The 20,697-nt window shown below is 32.5% G+C and overlaps 1 protein-coding gene across 1 annotated transcript in view; it reads right to left on the reverse strand.

Moving 5' to 3' along the window:
• The window catches only part of LOC108753430 (tRNA dimethylallyltransferase, mitochondrial), a 102,952-nt gene that overhangs the window by 44,101 nt on the left and 38,154 nt on the right, over window positions 1–20,697 (reverse strand). Inside the window, exon 4 of the mRNA XM_018494977.1 lies at window positions 814–949. Coding sequence (XP_018350479.1) covers window positions 814–949 — 136 coding nt within the window. The remainder of the gene's footprint in view (window positions 1–813; window positions 950–20,697) is intronic.

A 20,697-nucleotide genomic window follows, 5' to 3' on the forward strand; every position in this document is an offset into this window, starting at 1 on the left:
TTATTTATTCGGTTATATAAATTCTTGTCAGACATGTCACATTTTTAGCAAATAATAAATTCTTTATTGCAAAGATAGAATATTAATTCAAAGACAAAAAAAAAAAGACTAAATTCAGAGACAAACAAGAACCTACGCAGAATAAGATAAATCATTATTACGAATAAAAATATCTACTTTTATTGGGTTGGTATGACTTAATATAGTTTTATAATAAAAATCAATGTTTCTAATAAAAATATTTTACGTAAGAGATCCTCATAAAAAGAATAAAATATTTTATGTAAGATATACTAAAAATCAGTAAAAGGTACTAGTTAAGGCAGAAACGATTACGGCTTTCGAACGACATTCAATGGGAAAAGGATTCAATGGAAATTTATACAAGAGAAGTTTAGGGAAAAATCTAATATGCATTTCATTTGCTTTAACCTTTATTTCATGATCCTATAAATAAAATAGTACCTAAGTTTTTTTAGCCATCCTAAATAAAATTAGGCACGAAACTCAATACACGCTCTCCTTTTTTATTTACTAGCTGCTATGACTATTTTATCTAAACTTCCATTATGATATTTACATTCAAAGAGGGAATGAATCGAGAAGCAATAAAATATACTGACAGAGACAAATTGTGAGAAGTAATGGTCTGAGAAACGCGATGGTAAGCTCAAACAGAGGGCATAGTTATTTCGGTAATACATCATACGATCTGTCTATGACAGTAGTAGGGTGATATCGATCGTCGGCGCGCTTATTACACGTATCGGAGTTTAATCTATTGAAAGAACGTATCATGCATGTCAAGCATACCTTATTGCAGCGCAGCCATAGGATAATGATATTCGGGTATCTAAGAGGTCCCCCTAATCCACAGCCACCAGCGACGCGCTGGGCTTTCAGAAGCTCGGAATGTGTTTTTCCGTGTTGGTAGAAAATCTCCAAAGATCTACAACAATTTCAACAAAAGACCTTCACAAATCTGCAATTTTTGCGGATCTTTGATGCGCATTTCGATTTATCTTTTCCATAATAATATTAAGAGAGATATCGGGTAAAAACTTATTACTTAAATCTGAATCTTTACACAAAAAGAAGAGTTTTGCTGAATTAAAGTCTAAAAATTTAGTCTTCTAGATACAGATCTAAAAATAATTGAATTGGAAACTCAGGCATAATGAGAGCTACAAAAAATTTTGATATTCTAATAATCATTTCCAGTAATTTCTATAGTAACCATTTTGAGCGTCCTACGTATAATTCTTTTGATAATCCAACAAAATTATTTTCAAATCTGTATGTACATAGCTAAATTTTTAGATACTTGGCAAAACTATTCTTTTCGTCAATATTCTTATCATTGACTTATATCACTAGCTACTCAAGGACTTATTATTATCGCTATAATAAGGTAATGATGTGCGATATTTATTCTAGTTAACTAATTATAAGTATTATGTTTAAACAATTTAACTAAAGCAAAAAATCTCTGTTAGATTAAATTAAATTAAAAATATATTCATTAAGACACAAGAATATAATTAAAAGATGAAAATTATTAACATTATTGGTTTCCGTCATCGGCCGAAAGCTTTAAAAAAATAGTAAAAATGCATTAAAATTCAAAAATAATTAAGAAACTGAGATCCTAAGCGAAAAACTATATCTTGAATTGATCATCAAATCGTATTTGAAAAATAGATCCATTCAAGTTATCGAATGAAATTAAAAATAAACTACGAGTTCATGTGCGATTCGACGAAGGCTCTAAGAATGTAATTTACGACAAGTAACTGTACAAAAACCTTCCGCAATTTGAAGAGAAAGATCATGAGCAAGTTGCCTCCCTTGTGAAAGTGCGAGCTGGATTATTAAAGGCTCGTTCGTCAAGTGATCAGAGACCGCAATGGCGCTTGATAATTGGCGGGCGTCGTCCCGCGCTCGTTAATTACACGGCGTATTACGCGCTACAATACTACACGATTCTTATCTCGACTTTAAAATAAAATCCAGCATTAAATTAGCAACAAATACCAGCCTAGTATGTACTAAATAGTCTTCAGGAATCTCGTACCTTGATAAATGCCAAGTACGTGCGACACAAACTAATTATGAGTTCCAATCTTGATCTGACGTTATCGCGTGTATGTGATTGTACTTAACGTTGTCACGTCTGAAAGACGATTGTTTGCGCAACCATAATATTAATTAATTGCGCTGCTCTATTGATTCTTCGCTCAAACTGTATCTAAAGATTCTAAAACGAAGTCTGGTCACGATTTTATCAAAATTCTACGAAACAGAAAGATCTGTTTCTCTATATATAATTATTTCACACTTTAGAAGCTTAATTAAATTATAGATAGACGGAGAAAAAATAAAGTAACATACATTCGAATTCTAGTACAATTGTGTAGAGTTTGCAGATCCATATAGAGAGTATATAGAATGAAATAGTATAAGTTGAAGTGAAACAGTATTGAATTAGAATAAAAATTTGTAGCGCTACAAACTTCAAGTAGCTGTAACTTCGTTAAGAATAAAGAAAATTTAAATTAAAAGTTTTAAAGCTTGAAATCTCTATTTTTGAAAGGTCACTATCTCTTTTGAGTTTCTATAAGTTTGATAGCTTTTACATATAGAAAACTACGAGCTGGATAAAATGGAAAAGGAACATTTTGACTTCGATTAGTTATAACTCCGTTAAAAATCACTAAAATTAAAAAAAAAAACAGATTTTTAAGGCAAAAACTTTATTCCATCGCTGCATCGAGATAATCACCAAATTTTTTTTAAAAACATATACACATAATACAAATGAAATAGCGCTATAAACTTTTGTTCAAACCCAATATATGTACAGGAATACAGTGTGAAAAAAAAATATATATATCTATATATATATATATATACATATCTTAGAATTTTGATAAAATCAGGCTTTATTACAGGATCTTCAGTTGCACTTATCTATGGAAAGAGTGAGAAAGACTGAATGGGAACGTGCATGCGGTAGGGCATGACAAATATATGTCGAGTGTCGCCGCGCGTGTATAAATACACACGTTGATACGAGCCGGCCGGTGATGGAAACAAAAGTCTCTATAAGCCTGGCCAAAGCTGTCTCCGAAATTAACGATCATCCCCCGGCTTCCCCGATCGACGACCGAGAGTCGCCTAATTCCGTGACTGGGTCGTCGCCATCGTCGCCGAGTAAACGAATCTCACGACGACACGCGAGTCCCGGGAGAGGAGTGTAAAAGCTGTAGCTTCAACATGGACGAACTTGTCGACGACGTCTGAGCGTCGCTTTCTATTTCCGTGACAGCCGTCAGCGTCTCCTTCTAAGCGAGTCCGACGAGAGGCGGGACAAAGGGAGGAAAAAAGAATGAAAATTGGATGCATGGCGGTACACATCGTTCTTCTCGGAGGCGCCGCGGATGAGGTAAACGACCGAACGTCTGTGGCAATCGAGCGAAATTTATTGGCCTAGGTTAGGCTATAGGACGAAGACGGTGGCTGATAGAACATCTGTGAGATGTTAAGATTCTTAGATCTTTTTTTATATAACACTTCATCTCGGATTATATTGCGACGTTACACGGGAAGGACGATTTTGCTGAATCATATAAAAACTTATATCAGATACAGATCTGAAAATAATTATGTTGGACCATTAAAATAATGTTGTACAATTTAAAATAAAGTCATAGAAATAAACGAGCAAAAAGATAAAGTTAGCAACACAATAAGATATAAAGTTTATTAAAATCAATAGTAGTATAATTGTTCTTATCTCCAAACGAGCAATAAATTATGTAATTATATTATTTTAATCATGGACACATACTTTTTGTTTTCGCCTTTTATTATGTTGACCGAGGCCGAATTAATATTAATCATACTAAATTTTTACTTGTTACAACATACTTTTGTTACATAGCTTTTTATGTATTTATTTTTTATCGTTCAACTATATATATTAATTATCAAATTTTAACCGAACTTGTAATTTTAATTCTATTTTTTTTTGTTTAAACAATTTCATTATTAGGGTTGAAAACGATTGTAAATCATACTATACTATTAATTTTAATAAAAATAAAATAAACAAAATAAATGGCGAAAAAGAGTCGTCGCATAATATATATAATTAAAGATAATAGTCATAGATACATAAAATAAAAAGTAAAACGGCGTATATTAAAATATAAAACAAACATTCGCCATTTATTTTGTTTATTTTGTTTATACATAAAGAGTCTTTACACCGCTATTATTTAATTTTAATGAATCTGTCTTATTGTTGCTAACTTTATTATTTTGTTCGCGCGTGTATTGTCTTTAATTTCATTTTAGAGACTAACCAATTTCAAAATTTCTATCGTATATTCTAATAAACACGGCTTCTCAATTGTGTTTTTTAATTGTACCTCAGGCTTTGTTCGAGTTTTCTTTTGTTGTTTCAATAATGTAGAACTTAAGCATAATGATGATAATAGTGCAAAAATTTTGTACTATAATTGTTTAAATATTCAACGTAATTCTTTTCAGATCTATATCTAAAATATCTAAATAAATTTTTAAATGTTTCTATTTCTCTCCATGATGAAAGATAAGGCAATTATAATTGTCAGATAGATGTATAAATATACAATAGATATTCATGATTTTGTGATTAATATTATTATAACATTATTGAAAGTGATAATATATTTCATAATTATTAGAAAATTACTTAAAACATTATTATTATAAATTTTTATATATATATATAATCTTGGAAAAAATGTTTATATTATATCTAATAGTTCAATCAATCATGCTCAATCACACTAAATACGATTTTATTAAAAATGTAGACCATTGGTCTGTAAAAAATAATTTAAATGAAATGGATAATTCTAAGTTTAATATTACTTAAAATATGATGCTCAAGAACAATCGTCAATGATAAAAATTTTTAAAAACTACTCTCGTTTCAAAAACTTTTAAAAACTACTCTCGTTTCTATGCAATCTCCATTTTGTGCAGAATTATACTGAGAATCTTCTGCCAGGGAAAATAACTTTTCAATAAACAGTTATTTAAAGAATTTCTATGAAACATACAGTATACAAGGAACTTTATATTTATGTAAAGGGTTATAGTGATAATCCTAAAAATCTTCTCGCTACATGAAGTTCCTTCACGCAAGACAATTTAAAAGTTTTCCAGCCACTCCATCGCTTCCATCTCACTGTTTGCATACCATACACATACCCGGCATTAGTACGCAGATCTGCTAAGGAATTTCAATGAACGGAGTTGAAGCGACATGTTAAGAAGCCATGCGTGAATTGCAGCTGTTTTCGAATCGCGTCGCCTTCCCTCGCAACGTGGTGTGAAAATGCGGAACGAACAGATCGAAGTTATGCAAGTGCAATGTCGCACTTCGTATTACGCATATCTGATAGGCCTGGTAAGCGAAATCCGATCATCCGCGGGAATCTGCCACCGTTGAAGAAACTGAGATCCCCGTTGGAGTCGGAATTTTTTTTTTTTCTTTTTTGAAATGGAATGTTCAAAACGCTGATGAAATCAAGAATGATAAACTTCTCACTCGCAAAACAAAAAATAAAGTTATTTGAGAAAGTTATTTGAAGAAGCGTCAAGATTATCAAGAAACGCAGTAAATACATTTAAAAAACAGTTTTGTGCTAAAGTATTTAAAAATCTATCTACAAATTTAACTTATAGATCTGAAAGTAATTTTGTTGAAGAATTAAAATAATTATATAGGACGCTCAAGTTCATTGTTAAATTTATCAAATTTAACCTAATTCAAGTCGTCACTGCTCCTATTCAATCATTATTTTATACTGAAACAATGGTTACATTTAAAACTATAGATTTAACAATGCCGGTTACTAGAATGTCAAACTTTTTTGTAGTACTGCTCTTTATGCTTGAGCGTTCCACATAGCAATTTTAATAGTTCAACAAAATGATTTTCAGATCTATATCTTCAAATTTAAATTAAAGTTATAAATTTTTTAATTTAAATTAAAGTTAAATTTTTTAATACTTCAGCAAGATCATTTTTTCCGTGTTTAACGATGAAAGTGTCGTTTTCTTAATTAGGAATCTTAAACGCGAATTGATTCGAAGCTCACTGGCGCGAATCTTAAATGCTTGCTAACGCTATTCTCGGAATTTACATGAGAGCGAGCACGCCGCTCGCAATTGAAGCCCTAAACGTCTAAACATCCGGCTCAGTATCCCAGCGATAATTAATCCAACGCTTTCATCGGGCCGTTGCGATTATTGGGTCAAGCCCACCCAACTACTTATCAGTCACAGGCTATGTCACGTTTAACGGCGTAGCTTATAAAATAAAATGTCGGTGCTTTATTAAAAAGCGCGAATGCGTGCGATTCTCTCGCCAATACGACATTACGACACGGTACAGTGACTTTTTGTATCATTGAGGTTCGAAAGAGTCGTAAATATTCTCTGACATGCAGCGGATGTACTTTACGATAATTAACGAGATAATGTCATCGAATGCTCTTTCGTTACATAACAAAATGATACAACATGACATACGGTGCACGATGGTATCTTAAAACCATTGAATAACCGTTGATACGCTTTTTCACGCTCAATGAAAACAAAACCGCTCTTTATGCGAAAGTAGTACGAGTGTTGTATAAAATTATTATAACATACACAACTAACGAGCTTGGAGCAGAGACAGTTTTACCCTCGTTAATATTTATACATCCTTTCTGGGTCAATTATCATGAAAGTTAATTATAATGTTATATAGTTTATTATATTCGAAATACTATATGGATTGTTCGTGTACTCTAGTTTTAACTAGGACATTAATTATTTTAAACTATTCGCGATTAGAACAGTCCTAAATGGAAGTTTTTATTTATCAGATTTCAAAATAAAAGACTGTACTTAATTCTAGAATGCCATATCGATATTGAGTGATACAATATTGCTATTGGTATATATAAATTTCACGTACGCGAAAATAGGCCACTCTTAATGTAACACAAAATTTTCATATATTTCATATATTTTTGTTAATAACAAAATGTATAATCTGGACTTTATAAATATATATAACGCAATTATTAACTTAAATCATGAATAAACTCACTATCAAATTCAATCTTGTAACAATATGGCGTACTCGTATGTAGTCCAATAATCTCCTCGCAACACTTATTAATAAAATATGTACTATTAAAAATTGAAATTACTTATCACGCTTTTTGTTATAATATTGCCCACCAGAATCATTCAAACTAATATATAATGGAAAAAGCTTCGAGAGCTTTCAATATGACAGATTGAATCTCCTGATGATCATTAAAGGCATAACTTAACGTTCAATCATTTCGCTCACTCGTATAAAAGTTTAGGTATCGACGTAACGTTTTAGCGTTAAAGGCAAAAAGAAACAAGCCTCGTAATAGTTACCGAATACATTTTGGTTTAGAGTATTGGAGCAATATTTAGTAAGTATTACTAAACATAAAAATAATAATCAACTGTTTTATAATAATTACTAAATATTTAGAAAAGTAAAATTAACGTTTATAGTTAGTATCCAATTAAAATGCTAGGTTTTTTAATTATATATTGATCAAGCATTTAATTAAAATTATAATAGTTCACGAAAGCATTTAATCATCTAATAGTTTCACTATTATTATACAATTTTTTTAGTGGGCTATGTATAAGAGATAATAATAAATTTCATTAAAATTCTTTTCCGACTTTTAAAAACCTATGCTATTCGATATATATTATCATAAACACAACTTTAATTATATAATAATTATTTTAATTATATAATGATTCTCGCGACTGACGTTGTAATTCTCTATTCAATTATTCAGCACAACTGTATATTCTCGGTAGTCGCTGAAGCGAAAAGCTACAGAGCAGATCGCAGGAATCGTCCTGTCAATCGTGCGGAACATCTCGATGATTATCGAAGATATAGTTCGCCAATACGAACTTCTGAATACAACATTGAGTGGAATGTAGAAGCTTCGTCGGCACATCAGCCACATTATTAAGGCAAATTCAAATCCAATCTGCTAAAATGTGAAGTCGTTCGGATAAAGATAGACATTCGACGAGGTCGAATCTTCATTAAACAATCTCCGTTTTAATTAAGCTGATTCGTTACGAAACATCTTGCAGCACAGATACTGGTATCGCGACACGTTCGTGACTTTATCATCAAGATTCAGCCCGATCTGTAGTCCGGATTTCTCTGTGGAAATTATACGTCGAAGAGAACGTTACAGCAAAATATCTTATTTACAACATTCAAGAAGAAGTATTCAGCGCTTTTTTTTTTAAATATCAAGCCGGAGCTCCAAATTGATACGTATTAAACAAATAGAATAAAATTCTCTGAAGAATATAAATCAATAAATGACAAGTATCTGCAAGAGTCAACATTGGATATTCATGTATATATAAATTTTTTTATTAAATATAAATTAAAAAACAATCAAACCTATCGATTCTTTTGAGTCAACTTCAATAAATACAATTAATCCTAATATTTAAACCAATTACTGCGTTCAAATAACATATAAAACTGAGAACGTCATCATGACATTAAGCGAAGTAGATACACGATCAACTTCGATAAATTCATATTGAACTGCTTACGGAATCTTGTAAAAAATTACTTCTTGCAGTGAATCAGCATTATATAGAGTTCGGTATGTCAAATTTTTAACATGTAGACAGATCGACGATTAAAGAACTTTTTAATGGAAGATATTAACATAGATAACCCATTTAATTTTGGATTAAACCTGTTGGGCCTGCATATCTAATCTGCCAAGATGCAATATCTTGACGTTAAGATACAAAGATGATCGTCTGGCTGAAAGATATCGACGGGAAGAATTCAGGAGGAAAAAAACGGGTATCTACTGAACGGGTATTCCGATCCGCATCGTAGCTTCGATTCGCTATTTCTTATATGTTTCTTTTCTCCGGGGGGGGCCGCAAATCGTCCGATATCGATTGTGCAATTCTCAGCGGCGCGTAATCAACGGGAATTGGAAAAGACAGCGAGCGGCGAATAGAAAAGGCTGGACTTTCTCCCGGGACAAGTCAATTTTAAAGACACCTCACTCCTACGACACGTGATGATTCCACACCTCGACGGTTATTTTGTTACTTCAAGTGGAAACTGCTAATCTGAAACGCGACTTGCAAACTCAACGAAATTAACTCTTGTATCGGTGTAGAGCCTGGCATCATTTGAAGTGCTCCTTCCTATGAAATTATTTTAAGAACGGTGATAATCATCTTATTTAAAAATGTATGAGGGAGAAGATTCGCGATTCGAATTTCACTCGAGTTGCCCGAGCGTATCTGAGTAACAGAATGAAACCGGTTGATCCAATTTCGCTGTCGCTCGATTTATCGGGGATAAAGTCAATCGTTCTCGTTTAACCAATATCCGCGTGCCATCGAGGCACGCGTGCGGCTTGATTGATTACCTGTTCTTTATTTTATTCATATATCATCGGCAACGATATTCTTGCAAGTCGATCTGGCTATACTTCAGCTTCCTGCGGCTTACAATTAGTGGATTTCTTTCTAGGGATTTCGCGATTATTTTTTTATATAGTACATAGAAGGAATAATTTTGTTGAAGGATCTAGAAAATAATTTTTTTGAACCATCAAAGTAATAAATAAAGAACATCAAGATGGGTCCTTGATGCTTAATAATATTTTTGAATAAATTTTTACAATTTCTAGTTCAAGCAAAAAAAAACTAATTACGATGGAAATTAAAACTTGCTGGTCTAGAGGTCTAAAAATAATTTTGTTGGACCGTCAAAATAATTATAGTAGAAACTACAAAATGATGAGAGCAATTATGCTGCACAAAATTTTGATATTCTAACAATCAATTTGAGGTGTTCCAACAAAGTTATTTTCAGATCTGTGCGACCAGCAAAATTTAGACTTTTCAGCAAGATCATTTTTTCCGTGTATAAATACCAGTTTAGTTGCTAGTGGCCAAGATCAACTCATACTCGAAGACGCGACTAAATGATTAGAGAAGAAGATCAACCAAACTCCGTTCACGGCTCGCTTGTGTTCATCACTCGTCGCTCCGATTCCCGATTCGCGTCTAGCGTGTCTAGAGCGGTCTAGTGCGGTCTAGTACTTCGCGGTGTTACTTTGCATAACGTATTTAGGACGGTGGAATGGGGTCAGCGTAAATCCTAGCGATACTGAACGTCGACAAGCGGGCGCACGCGCGTTGCAAATGACTCCGCAACAGTTCACCCGGCGCGCGATTCGTTATGTCGTACTTTCCCCTACGTTAGATTTCTCGACCCGCCATCATCGTGCTCGCCGCTGCGCGAGGTATAATGCGGTTAACGCGAAATATGCAAGGAGAACGTACGCTACTAAGAGATAATGCGAGATTAGAATTTTACGAGTCGTTCCGCGCGGCAAAAGGCCACTTTCCACTCGCATTTTCGTTCGCAAGCGAGTCGAGACGTTGCCATAAATCCTGCTGTGCGCCATGCCGCCTATGGTAGGTATATACGTATACACGATGGTATACACACGCATAGAGATAGTAATACTTCTACTACTATTTGCGATTTCTCTTTGCGTTTCGATAATTAAAGAATCGAAGGTCTAAACATTTGGCGAAGGCATCAAAAGAGGGGAGATCGCTGGAAAGATTTGGTAGAAATTGTGGCAAACAGTAGATTTGACTGTACTTGTCATAATTCTTTTAATTGAAATAAAAAATAAAATAGTATGTTAGTGGAGGTTCCACGAATAAATATAATGTCAGTGTGAATGAGATTTAACTCTTATAAATCCTCAAAATTTAATACGAGTAAATTCCTACGTGAGTTTCCGCGAATGTTGATACTTAATTAAATGTTCATAACACGAAAAACACAATTTGTAATCAATTGGGATTATAATTATTTATCAAACAAAATTGAAGTAAATGTAAACTCCACTCTGGATTTGAATCCTCGCCAGTTTGCAGAAGTCAAGTACGAACTACTAACTACCAGTATTAAGTAATTTGTGTTTGCAATGTTGCAGCTTGTAATTAACTTCCGCACTGAAGAGAACTCAAATTCAGACGAAACATTTGCGTTTACTTTAACTTCGTTTGGTAAGTAAGTGCATTTCAATTAGTTGCAAATTATGTCTATTGCGTTGTGAATATTTAATGCTCTTTGACATTTATATACTTCCATATATTTATATATCTCTCCTGATTTACGCACCAACATCCACAGAGGTTCACACATAGACATGTTATTTTAGTTATTAGACAATCCTTTAATCCTTAAATGTCTTTACGATATGGTTACGAAAATTTTTTTTCAATCAAAAACGTCAGACAAGAAAGCAAATACATGTATTTTTGTTAATATAATCTTATAAGCAATTAAAAAATTGGAAAAGCAATAAAAGAAAAAATGGATATACCATATTTTTGATTGAAAAAAAATTTTTTACAATTGAAAAATGTGAAACATATTAGACATGTGTTGAAATGACTATACTAAATGTTTTGCTTCAACTAAATTATTTTATTGCCTCAAAATCGAGGATTTGTTTGTCCATATCCAAACAACCGATTAATTGATTCAAATTGAAATGGGTTTCTCATTGTAACAATAAATATTATAATGGCATTTGCAAACACTTTTTATCATGTAACTTGCTCAAGAATTTTTAACTATAGTTTAAATAATCTTAAATTTATTTAATACGTTACTTTATTGTAATTATACATGAAAGCTTTTGAAAAAAAATTATTCTATAATTTTTTAAAAAGTTAATCTATTGATATCATCGAAATGTTTTTCCGAAAATGTTATTTCATGTGCAAATTCGTTCTTTTTTTTTCTTCGAAATGCTTGTATAATTAAATGTCTATATTGGTTAAAACAGGTTGAACAGATATTTATATATCTTTGATTTGTGATTTTTAACAAAAAAACTGAGAATCAATGCTTTGGAGGAACTTGTGATTATAGTGATACACAATAAAATTAACATCCTTCTTTCTATCAATTTTCAATGTTTGCAACGCTACGAAAGAAACATAGTTCTCGAGCATCTTGCACTTTATTGCAGCCAACGTTCTAGTTATCGATAATTACATGATGCAGATATCCTACCGGCTAAGAAAAGATCTCGTATAATCTATACTTGAAACTTGGAACGATCAAGATCTCCGCTACAGCGAATGCACCTATTAACTATTTCCGACTAAAGAAACATATTTTTAATATAGATATATATTACGTACAGAGAGAGAGAGAGAGACGCGAAACTTTACGTTAATTTCTCAAAAATGCTAGAAAAAGTCAATATATGAACCGAATATAATTGAATATCTTTTGTAGAATCAAAATATTCCATTAATTTCAAGCAGGAACTGTGTCAAGAATAGGCCATCTTTATATGAGGAAAGTTCAAAAGCGAACAGAATCAGGCATTCCGTCTCTCTTGTGAAGAATTTCGCCGAAAAAGATCTTTGTCGAGATAATTCACTCCAAGTGGCAATGACAGCAGTACCTGCTTGGCCAAGGTTGTGCCAAGACTGGAGAGAAAGATCGAGAGAAATAGAAGTAGAGCTATAGAGAGACAGAGAAATAGAGAAAGATAGAGAGAGAATGAAAGAGACAGAGAGAGAGAGAAAGGGAGAACATGGGTAAAATCTATCTCTCAGCGGAGAGTAGTCCTGGACTGATGCCAAAGAAGAGAGCAGGCAGACCTTAGTCATCCCACAGGAGTTTCGCCTCGCGACGGACTGAAGTAGGAAGAAGCGCGCGAGAAGCGGCAAAGGCGAGGCTGTGTCGGCTAATAAAAGACAAGCGTAACGTAATTCCACCCGCGCTCCAATAATAGTGCCGTCGTTTAACAGTGCTTCCGTCGTCGTCGGCGTTCTTATGCCGACGACCAGGACTATTCTCAACGCACACGATTATTCGGGAATCCGGCGAACTCGCAAGCATCTCATCCGGGCGAGAAAACGAAAAAAAAAAAAAAAAACGAAGAACTTGAATAAAATCAATCAGAATTGCGAGATGAAATGAGCTGTGCTCCCTCCAATTTAATAAAATCACCCATTCCTTCGAAGAGATTTATTTTGACATAACAAGTTATATTTTTCTTCTAAAAATAACTAAGAATAAAATAACGCGTTAAATAAAATAATTTATTACATTTTTAAATCGCCTGAATAAAAATAAAAGCTTTTACAAAATTATACAATAAATGCGTTCGGTAATGCTGTTATTTTTTGCTGATGTACAATATTATAAACAGAATCGTTCGCAAAAAAAAAAATGATTTTGCAAAGATCTAAAATTTTGCTAGATATAGATCTGAAAATAATTTTGTTCAATCATGAAAATAACTATACTGAAAATTCACACTAGTTGCTAGAATATTAAAATTGTTTGCAGCTTATTTTTTAGATTCTAACATAATTAAATATTTTGATGATTGAACAAGGTTACTTTCATATTTGTATCCAACAAAAAATTTTATATCTTTCAGCAAAATCGTTCTTTCCATGTTTAAAAAAATTTAATTTCTTTGCCTCTATTATTGTGTCTTGTAACATTAATTTTGGACGATAAATCCGCGAAATCTTTTGGAGAATTCATTTTGCTATCAATTTCTGAAAATATCACGATACCCTCGGAAACGCCATAAAATTCTTTAATTCTTTAATTGGCGCATATGCGTGCGCGATTTCGAGTGCGCGCTACTTCCAATCATTATCATCGACAACCGGCAATTCGTAGTCAAACAAGGTGTAGGCCACCTGTTCATATTTAGGCTCCGGCGCTAATAAACGCTCGTGTTAGTGCTCGAGGGATCCGTAGAGACCCCGGTCTCTCGCTCTTTTCTCGAGATAGGTCGATACATCCACTTAGGAGGCACCGTCGGTGTAAACACAGGTGTTTAGCGCTCTTCTGCCTGCACCACGGCGCGAAGAAGTGATGTGGGAATAGTGGGAAGAGTTATCGGGCACGAAATGAATAACACGTAAAACTCGGCACCGCGGCACCGATATAGCGGGTAAGAAATATAGTTGCGGCCACGCGATAGTGAAATAATTGTTTTTCTTCATGAAACGTGAAAGTCAGCGCACGAGATGATAAAATACGTCTAATAAGCTATATACTGCGACCGGCAACCTGCATTATCGCGGTGTGGCGATTAAATCGATCTGCTTGGCAATAAACTCGTTATCCCATTACGGTTAAAGGTAAACGTAAAGATAGAGTACACAATGTAACAGAGAACGATGTAAGAGTACGGCGAAAAACGTGTAATCGATAGAATTTCATGAATAGTTACAAGCAAGCCATCATTCGATTTGTTTCGCTCACTTTTTTCAGATTGTGCAAGATACAGAAATTACGTGTTTTTATTTTAAAAAAAATTACGTAAATTTAATTTCGACAATTTTATTAAAATTGCTTTATTTTTACGTTCATTTATATTTACATTTATATATGATATTTAAGAAACATTTATATTATGTGTTTTTGTCTCTCTTTTGCAATTCAATTAATTTTTCCAAATTTTAACCAATTTAATTTGCGCAAACGATACCCACCATTCGAAACTATTCTTTATCCATTTAATTTGTTTCCATATTTATTGTTGAAAAGGGCCAAAATCTGATCGAAACGTTGCGTTTTTAATGTAACATTTTACTAATAAATATCTTATATTGCGCATTAACACGCGGACTCTTATTAGTTAATTTATGTTTCTTTTTATTGATTCATTCTCAGAGCCCTTCATATTTTACCACATTATACTATTTATAAAATTATACTACTTATAAAATATACTAAGACATTTGATTCTTTTACTTTTCCTGCATTTTTGATTTTTGTAGCTATGATTACATGTTATTATATGACTATTACTGCTATAATGTTAGTAATAATAATCTACAATTATTTTTGATTGCTAACTATATATACTTGTTAATAGAGCTATTTATATTAATTATTATTACTAACACTGTAATAAGTAGTAATCGTAATTATAACAATATATAATTATACATATTTACAAATACCAAAAATTTTTTTCTCTGAAAGAACGATTTTGCTGAAATGTATAAAAATTTAAATAGATACAGATCTGAAAATAGTTTTGTTGAACAAAATAATTATGTAAGAAATTCAAACAGTGTTGCAAAAAGTTTGGACATTTCACTATTTCAGCAACCAGTTTGAGCGTCTTACATAATTATTTTGATCAAAATGATCTTCAGATCTGTATCCAGTTAAATTTTTAAATATTCCAACAAAACTTCTTTTCGTGTGTTTGAAAAGAAACATTTAAGTTATCGAAAACACAGTAATTCAAAGGAGACAAAGATAAATCAAACGCGTTGAATTAAATTAATAAACAATTTGTCATGTAATCGCAAGATTAAATGAGATACAAAATGGGATATAAAATGGGATGTAAAAGATGGGGCGTATAAAGATAAGTTTACTGGCTATGTCTATTTAACAAGCAAATTTGCTTGGTTGTGCTTTATAAATCGCGTTGAATGGTATGTAGACAGCGATCACATAAAGTGACTGGCAGAAAGACACGTGTATTGTATATTTCACTGGGAATGTTTTCGAAATAATATATCTCGTTATGTGATAGTATTTCATAAGAATGTACATATACAGATTTGGAGATTATATTTTTTTATAAGAGCATTCTCTCATACCATCATACGTTTATATAATTTTTCGCTCATGTATTTCGGTTAGGTATATATATTAATCTTATTTAAAATTTGCTACCTGGAATATAGTATTTCTTACACACGATGAATAAAAAAGATTTGCGATGATCAATAAAATGTATTTAAATCTCCAAATTTCGCAGTGAATATTCAAGTAACAGCTGCTGATGATTTAAAACGAATGAGTTCTTCAAATATGGAAGGTTCTCTCTTTAATCACGTTTCTTCAAAATATTTTCTCTGCAGCAAGATAGATCAGCAATACAAGTATAACCAGATTGTCGCGGTGAATTTAAATGAATCAGAAATAGGACGTACGTGTCGACCAACTAGAATTATTGAAATTATTTTACTGGAGATACTTGAAAGTATACGGCTTTGTGGGTCAACCGCGGAGTATACGGCTGTTACGCGTGCTTACTCACGTTAAACGGCTACCGAAATCTTTCGTCTAATGAGTTGACGCAATTCGTAATGAGCCAGCATACACAGAATCTTAGATTTATAACGAACGCCACTCGCCGCTCTTAGAGAATTTTTTTTCAAATACTTTGCATTTGCAAAGTCGATAATTACACCTAATCAATGATCAAAGACCTAGAAAGATAAAGTTTCGAATACTTAAGAGTTGAATATCTCAATAATATCTCAACTTTTCAATTATTTTTCGATAGGTATCTATTTCTTGTTGTAAATGCTCTGATGATTGAAAATTTAATTGTGTCATTGACATGTACGTCAACTTACTCGGGTTCTTCACAAAAAATTGACCAACATACAGCATTTATACTGGACATGTTATACTACATTTCATCATCTTTTAACCGCAACTATAACGTAATATTCGGCAAATCGAAGTTTCTTGATGTTAAAATAGGTCATGAGAAAATCAACTTTCTTTCGGTTTGGCGATACGGGGGAAATCCAATTTAGGAAGAGTGTGACAAATATTTTGTATAGTTAAAAATCGACAAACCTTTCATACACGGTGATTAATGTTTAAAAGTGCATATAGACAGTTTTGACAAATCGCTACAAGCAATTTCAAATCGAAAAAAAAAAAACAGAAATAAGATATAACTCCCTACAATTTCTTTTTCTAACTTGAATTGAGCTTACAAAATATATGTAAAATATATGTAAAATTGAAAATAAATTATAATGCAATATGCGTCAAATAATATAAAAAAAAATAGAATATATAGGTATACTAATGTAAGGCAGTACCTCTGATGTCATAAAAGTTACATGAGGCAACGAAGGAACGAAATATAAATACAATTTAATATATGATATCTGAAAGAGATTTTGGCGCGAGATTTGCAAACTTGGATATGTATATAAATTCACATAAAAATATTTAAGCACTAAGATTTTTGGTTGAAAATAGAATTTATCTTTCTTAATTTGATTTATTCTCATCGGTCTAATCTCCAATTATAATTGTCTCCTTGAAATACGATGTTCTTTAGTAACTGATTGTTACGAAAAATATTACTGTAATCTCAGTAAAAGTCTTTCAGTAATCGAATTAGGTGGATGTTTAAGTCTTGTTAACATCAAATTATAAAAATATTAATTAAAATTTGATTAAAATAATGATACCTTAGTTAGAATAATCAAATTTTTTAAAACAAAATTTTTTTAATTAAAAAGTGAGAAAGTTTTTGTAAGTTACATATCAACAAAATAAGTGGTTATTCATACCAAACATTTCTCTCAGTAATAAATACAATATTCGCAATTTCTTCAAACTTTCAGAAATTCAGAAATTTAATTACAAGATGCGATCGCGTACTTCGTTACGCTCGAGATCCACTGGTGTGTACGAATACCGTGCGAGGATTTCGTTAAAAAGTTGATACGAAATTATCGATTCACAGTATACCTTAAATTAATGTAACTCGGTAACACAACTTTTTCTGCCGGATTACATTTTCTTTTTTCATCGATCGCTTGTGCTTGATCGACGAGTCGTTCCCCGCAATTGATCTTTCGATCACGAATCGTAATTATCGCATACTCGGATCGTTATGGAATTTATCAGTGAGAACACGCCCTCCCAGAACGTTACGTAACGGTGCAGCACTGGGAGGCTCCTACGGTGTGTGTTTCTTACAGAACAGACGCTTTAAGTCTGTTCGTTGTACGTCATACGTGTACGCATGTGTCGTTCTGTTGTGCCACCCACCTTTCCTAATATTACATTTTCCCGGTATCTGTTGCGATCGTTACCGATAACTTACACCGACAATAATTTATGGTACTTCTTAACGAAATGCAACAAATAACGCGCATAATACACCTGCATGTGATGTCCATAGTTAATAATAATTTATATATACGGAAAGAAAAATATTGCTAAAGTATCTAAAAATTTAAGTAGATACAGATCTGAAAATAATTTTGTTAATCCATCAAAATTATTTTCAGATCTGTATCTACTTAAAAAATTATGTATTAGTATAAGCTCAATTTTAAGATCCATCTGCAAAATTATTCTTTTTGTGTATGTATATTTCTTTTGTTCTACGACCACGTGAATTCTTCATTCAATCTCTGAAAGTCTAAAAGCATGAAGTTTTAATAAGTATTCAGCATCGCTGATAAGATAACAAAGCATTATTGTAATGTTATATCGTTAAGACAGATGAAATTCATATTGTAAGATTATTATAGCTATCATTGTCGATAGAACAGATATCGGTATACTGAGGCAATATGAATGGTATTCCCAATAATCTCGCGATTTCATAATATTACGTATTATTATTACGCCATGTAATTCTAGATATCTTGACTGCTATTCAATGGAAAGTGCAGATTGCGCAAGGAAAAAGAAGGGTAAAACGATTTTCTTGAAAGTACTCTTTGTCTCTTTCCTATAAAATATTTATTAAACATTCTTTACATTTCTAAATCAATTTATCGAAACAGAAAAGAAGATCATTTGTATGTTCATAACTCAAACCGAATTTATAGAATCTGGCGTCTTTGTATATTTCTATTCTTTTGCGTTCAGAAAAAGGACAAAACCATCGGAATTTTGGTGATCTTTCACGTAAAAATGTATACGTCCCATCTTTAAAACTCTTTAAAAATATCATTATACAATTCCTGTATTCATTGTAGAACTTTTATATGTACTCTTTAAAAAAAGAAGCTAAAACTCTAATCAAAACTTTCGAAAATTAAACGACGCGGTCAACTTTATACGTCTCTTCTATCTTTTTATTCGTACGATAAAATTGATTTTGTTGAAATTTTTAAAAATTCTGGTATATATGTATATATATTTATATAGATACAAAAAAAAAAATCTAAAAATAATTGTGTTATTATCCAAATAATTATATCGATAATAATAATTCGTGCATGATGAACAAAGCTACGAACAGTTTTGTCATTCTAATAACCAGCTTGAACGTCTATATAATTATTATATAATTATGTTATTTACATACTTAAGAAGAGAGGTTAACGATGAAATCTTATATAAGATCATAATATCAGTTGCCGCTGTTGTGCCGAGGTTATGTCGAGATTATGTGTGTAACGGTGGAGAAGCAGACAGCTGTAACAACATATACTCTGTGACCAGTACCAGTACCAGCTTGCCACATTTACATATTTTAATTGTTGCTCAAACAAAAAATATATTTCAAGGCATCAATATAACTGTAAATTATTATAGAATAAAGATTCTAAAGAAATAAATAATATAACGAACAGATTGATAAACATAACATTTAATATATCACTGAAAATATGTTCTATTTCTGAAAATACAATTCAATCTAAAATAAACTTATCACAAATGATCTCAATATTTGTTGCGGAACTATTCTTTTTGAAATATTATTTATTTTGCAGCAATATTAAGTGTACCGACCCAATCAGCCCTGGTCTTCCTCTACTCCAGGTACAATAGTTCTGCCCATGCAAAGAAAAGATGCGGAATCATTCACGCGAATGAGACGCATGCTTTGTTATTTCTTTCACCTTTCCATCAAACGATCAAAGTCACGTAACCGATAGTTCGCGATGCAGATCGACGTGTGTGTGTAAGCGATTACGCTCGATGAAGAATGCTGTTTGACCCGAAAACATCACGAGCGTATTTGTGAATGTTTAACTAACTTCCCGTAACGACGACTCATTAAGGCACGCGATTATTAACGACAGGCCGAAGTCTCCAACAAGAAAAAAGCTGTCGGGGTGGTTGGAGACCGTGAAGAGCCGTCATGAAGTTAGAGTGGCGGCAATACTTGGCAAAGAGTCAAACAGTGATTGCAGGTCCCTGTCTCAGCGGAGCGCGCCCGGAATATTTCGTCCTCGCTTTCCTCAAACGGTTCGGACCTTCTATTTTTCCTTCAGAGCGAGTCCAGTTTCCTCCTTTTTCTTACTTATCACAACCACGTAATCGTGGCTCTGAGTGCATCGCCGACAGAACGGTGAAATATTTGATGGCGATTTGTATCGCGAAAAAATTGCAGAGAAACGTCGGAAAAACTTGCGCATTTGGCTTATTGCTTGTAAGAACAGCAAGGGGTTCACAGGTGTTCGAAAAGGTTCAAGAAAAGGTTCAACTCGCTAAAATTTCCAATAAGAAAAGTTCCGTAATTCATCCTTACATGAATGATGTAAGGAAGATATAAATATGAGAAAAAAGGCAGTTAATTGAGAATACTTTACTTCAATATGTTGTTCTCTTTCAAATATTTCGCATGTTAATTAAAACTTTTTTATAAAAATGCTCTTAACATAGACTAATTATAAAATAGATAAATAGAATATTTATTTCTAAGGTTCAAGTTCTCTGAGAATATACAAACAAAAATAAAAAATAATAGCAGAGAAAAAATAAAAATAAAA

Source organism: Trachymyrmex septentrionalis, unplaced genomic scaffold, assembly GCF_001594115.1.
Source record: "Trachymyrmex septentrionalis isolate Tsep2-gDNA-1 unplaced genomic scaffold, Tsep1.0 scaffold7, whole genome shotgun sequence".
NCBI classification, from domain to species: Eukaryota; Metazoa; Arthropoda; class Insecta; order Hymenoptera; family Formicidae; genus Trachymyrmex; species Trachymyrmex septentrionalis.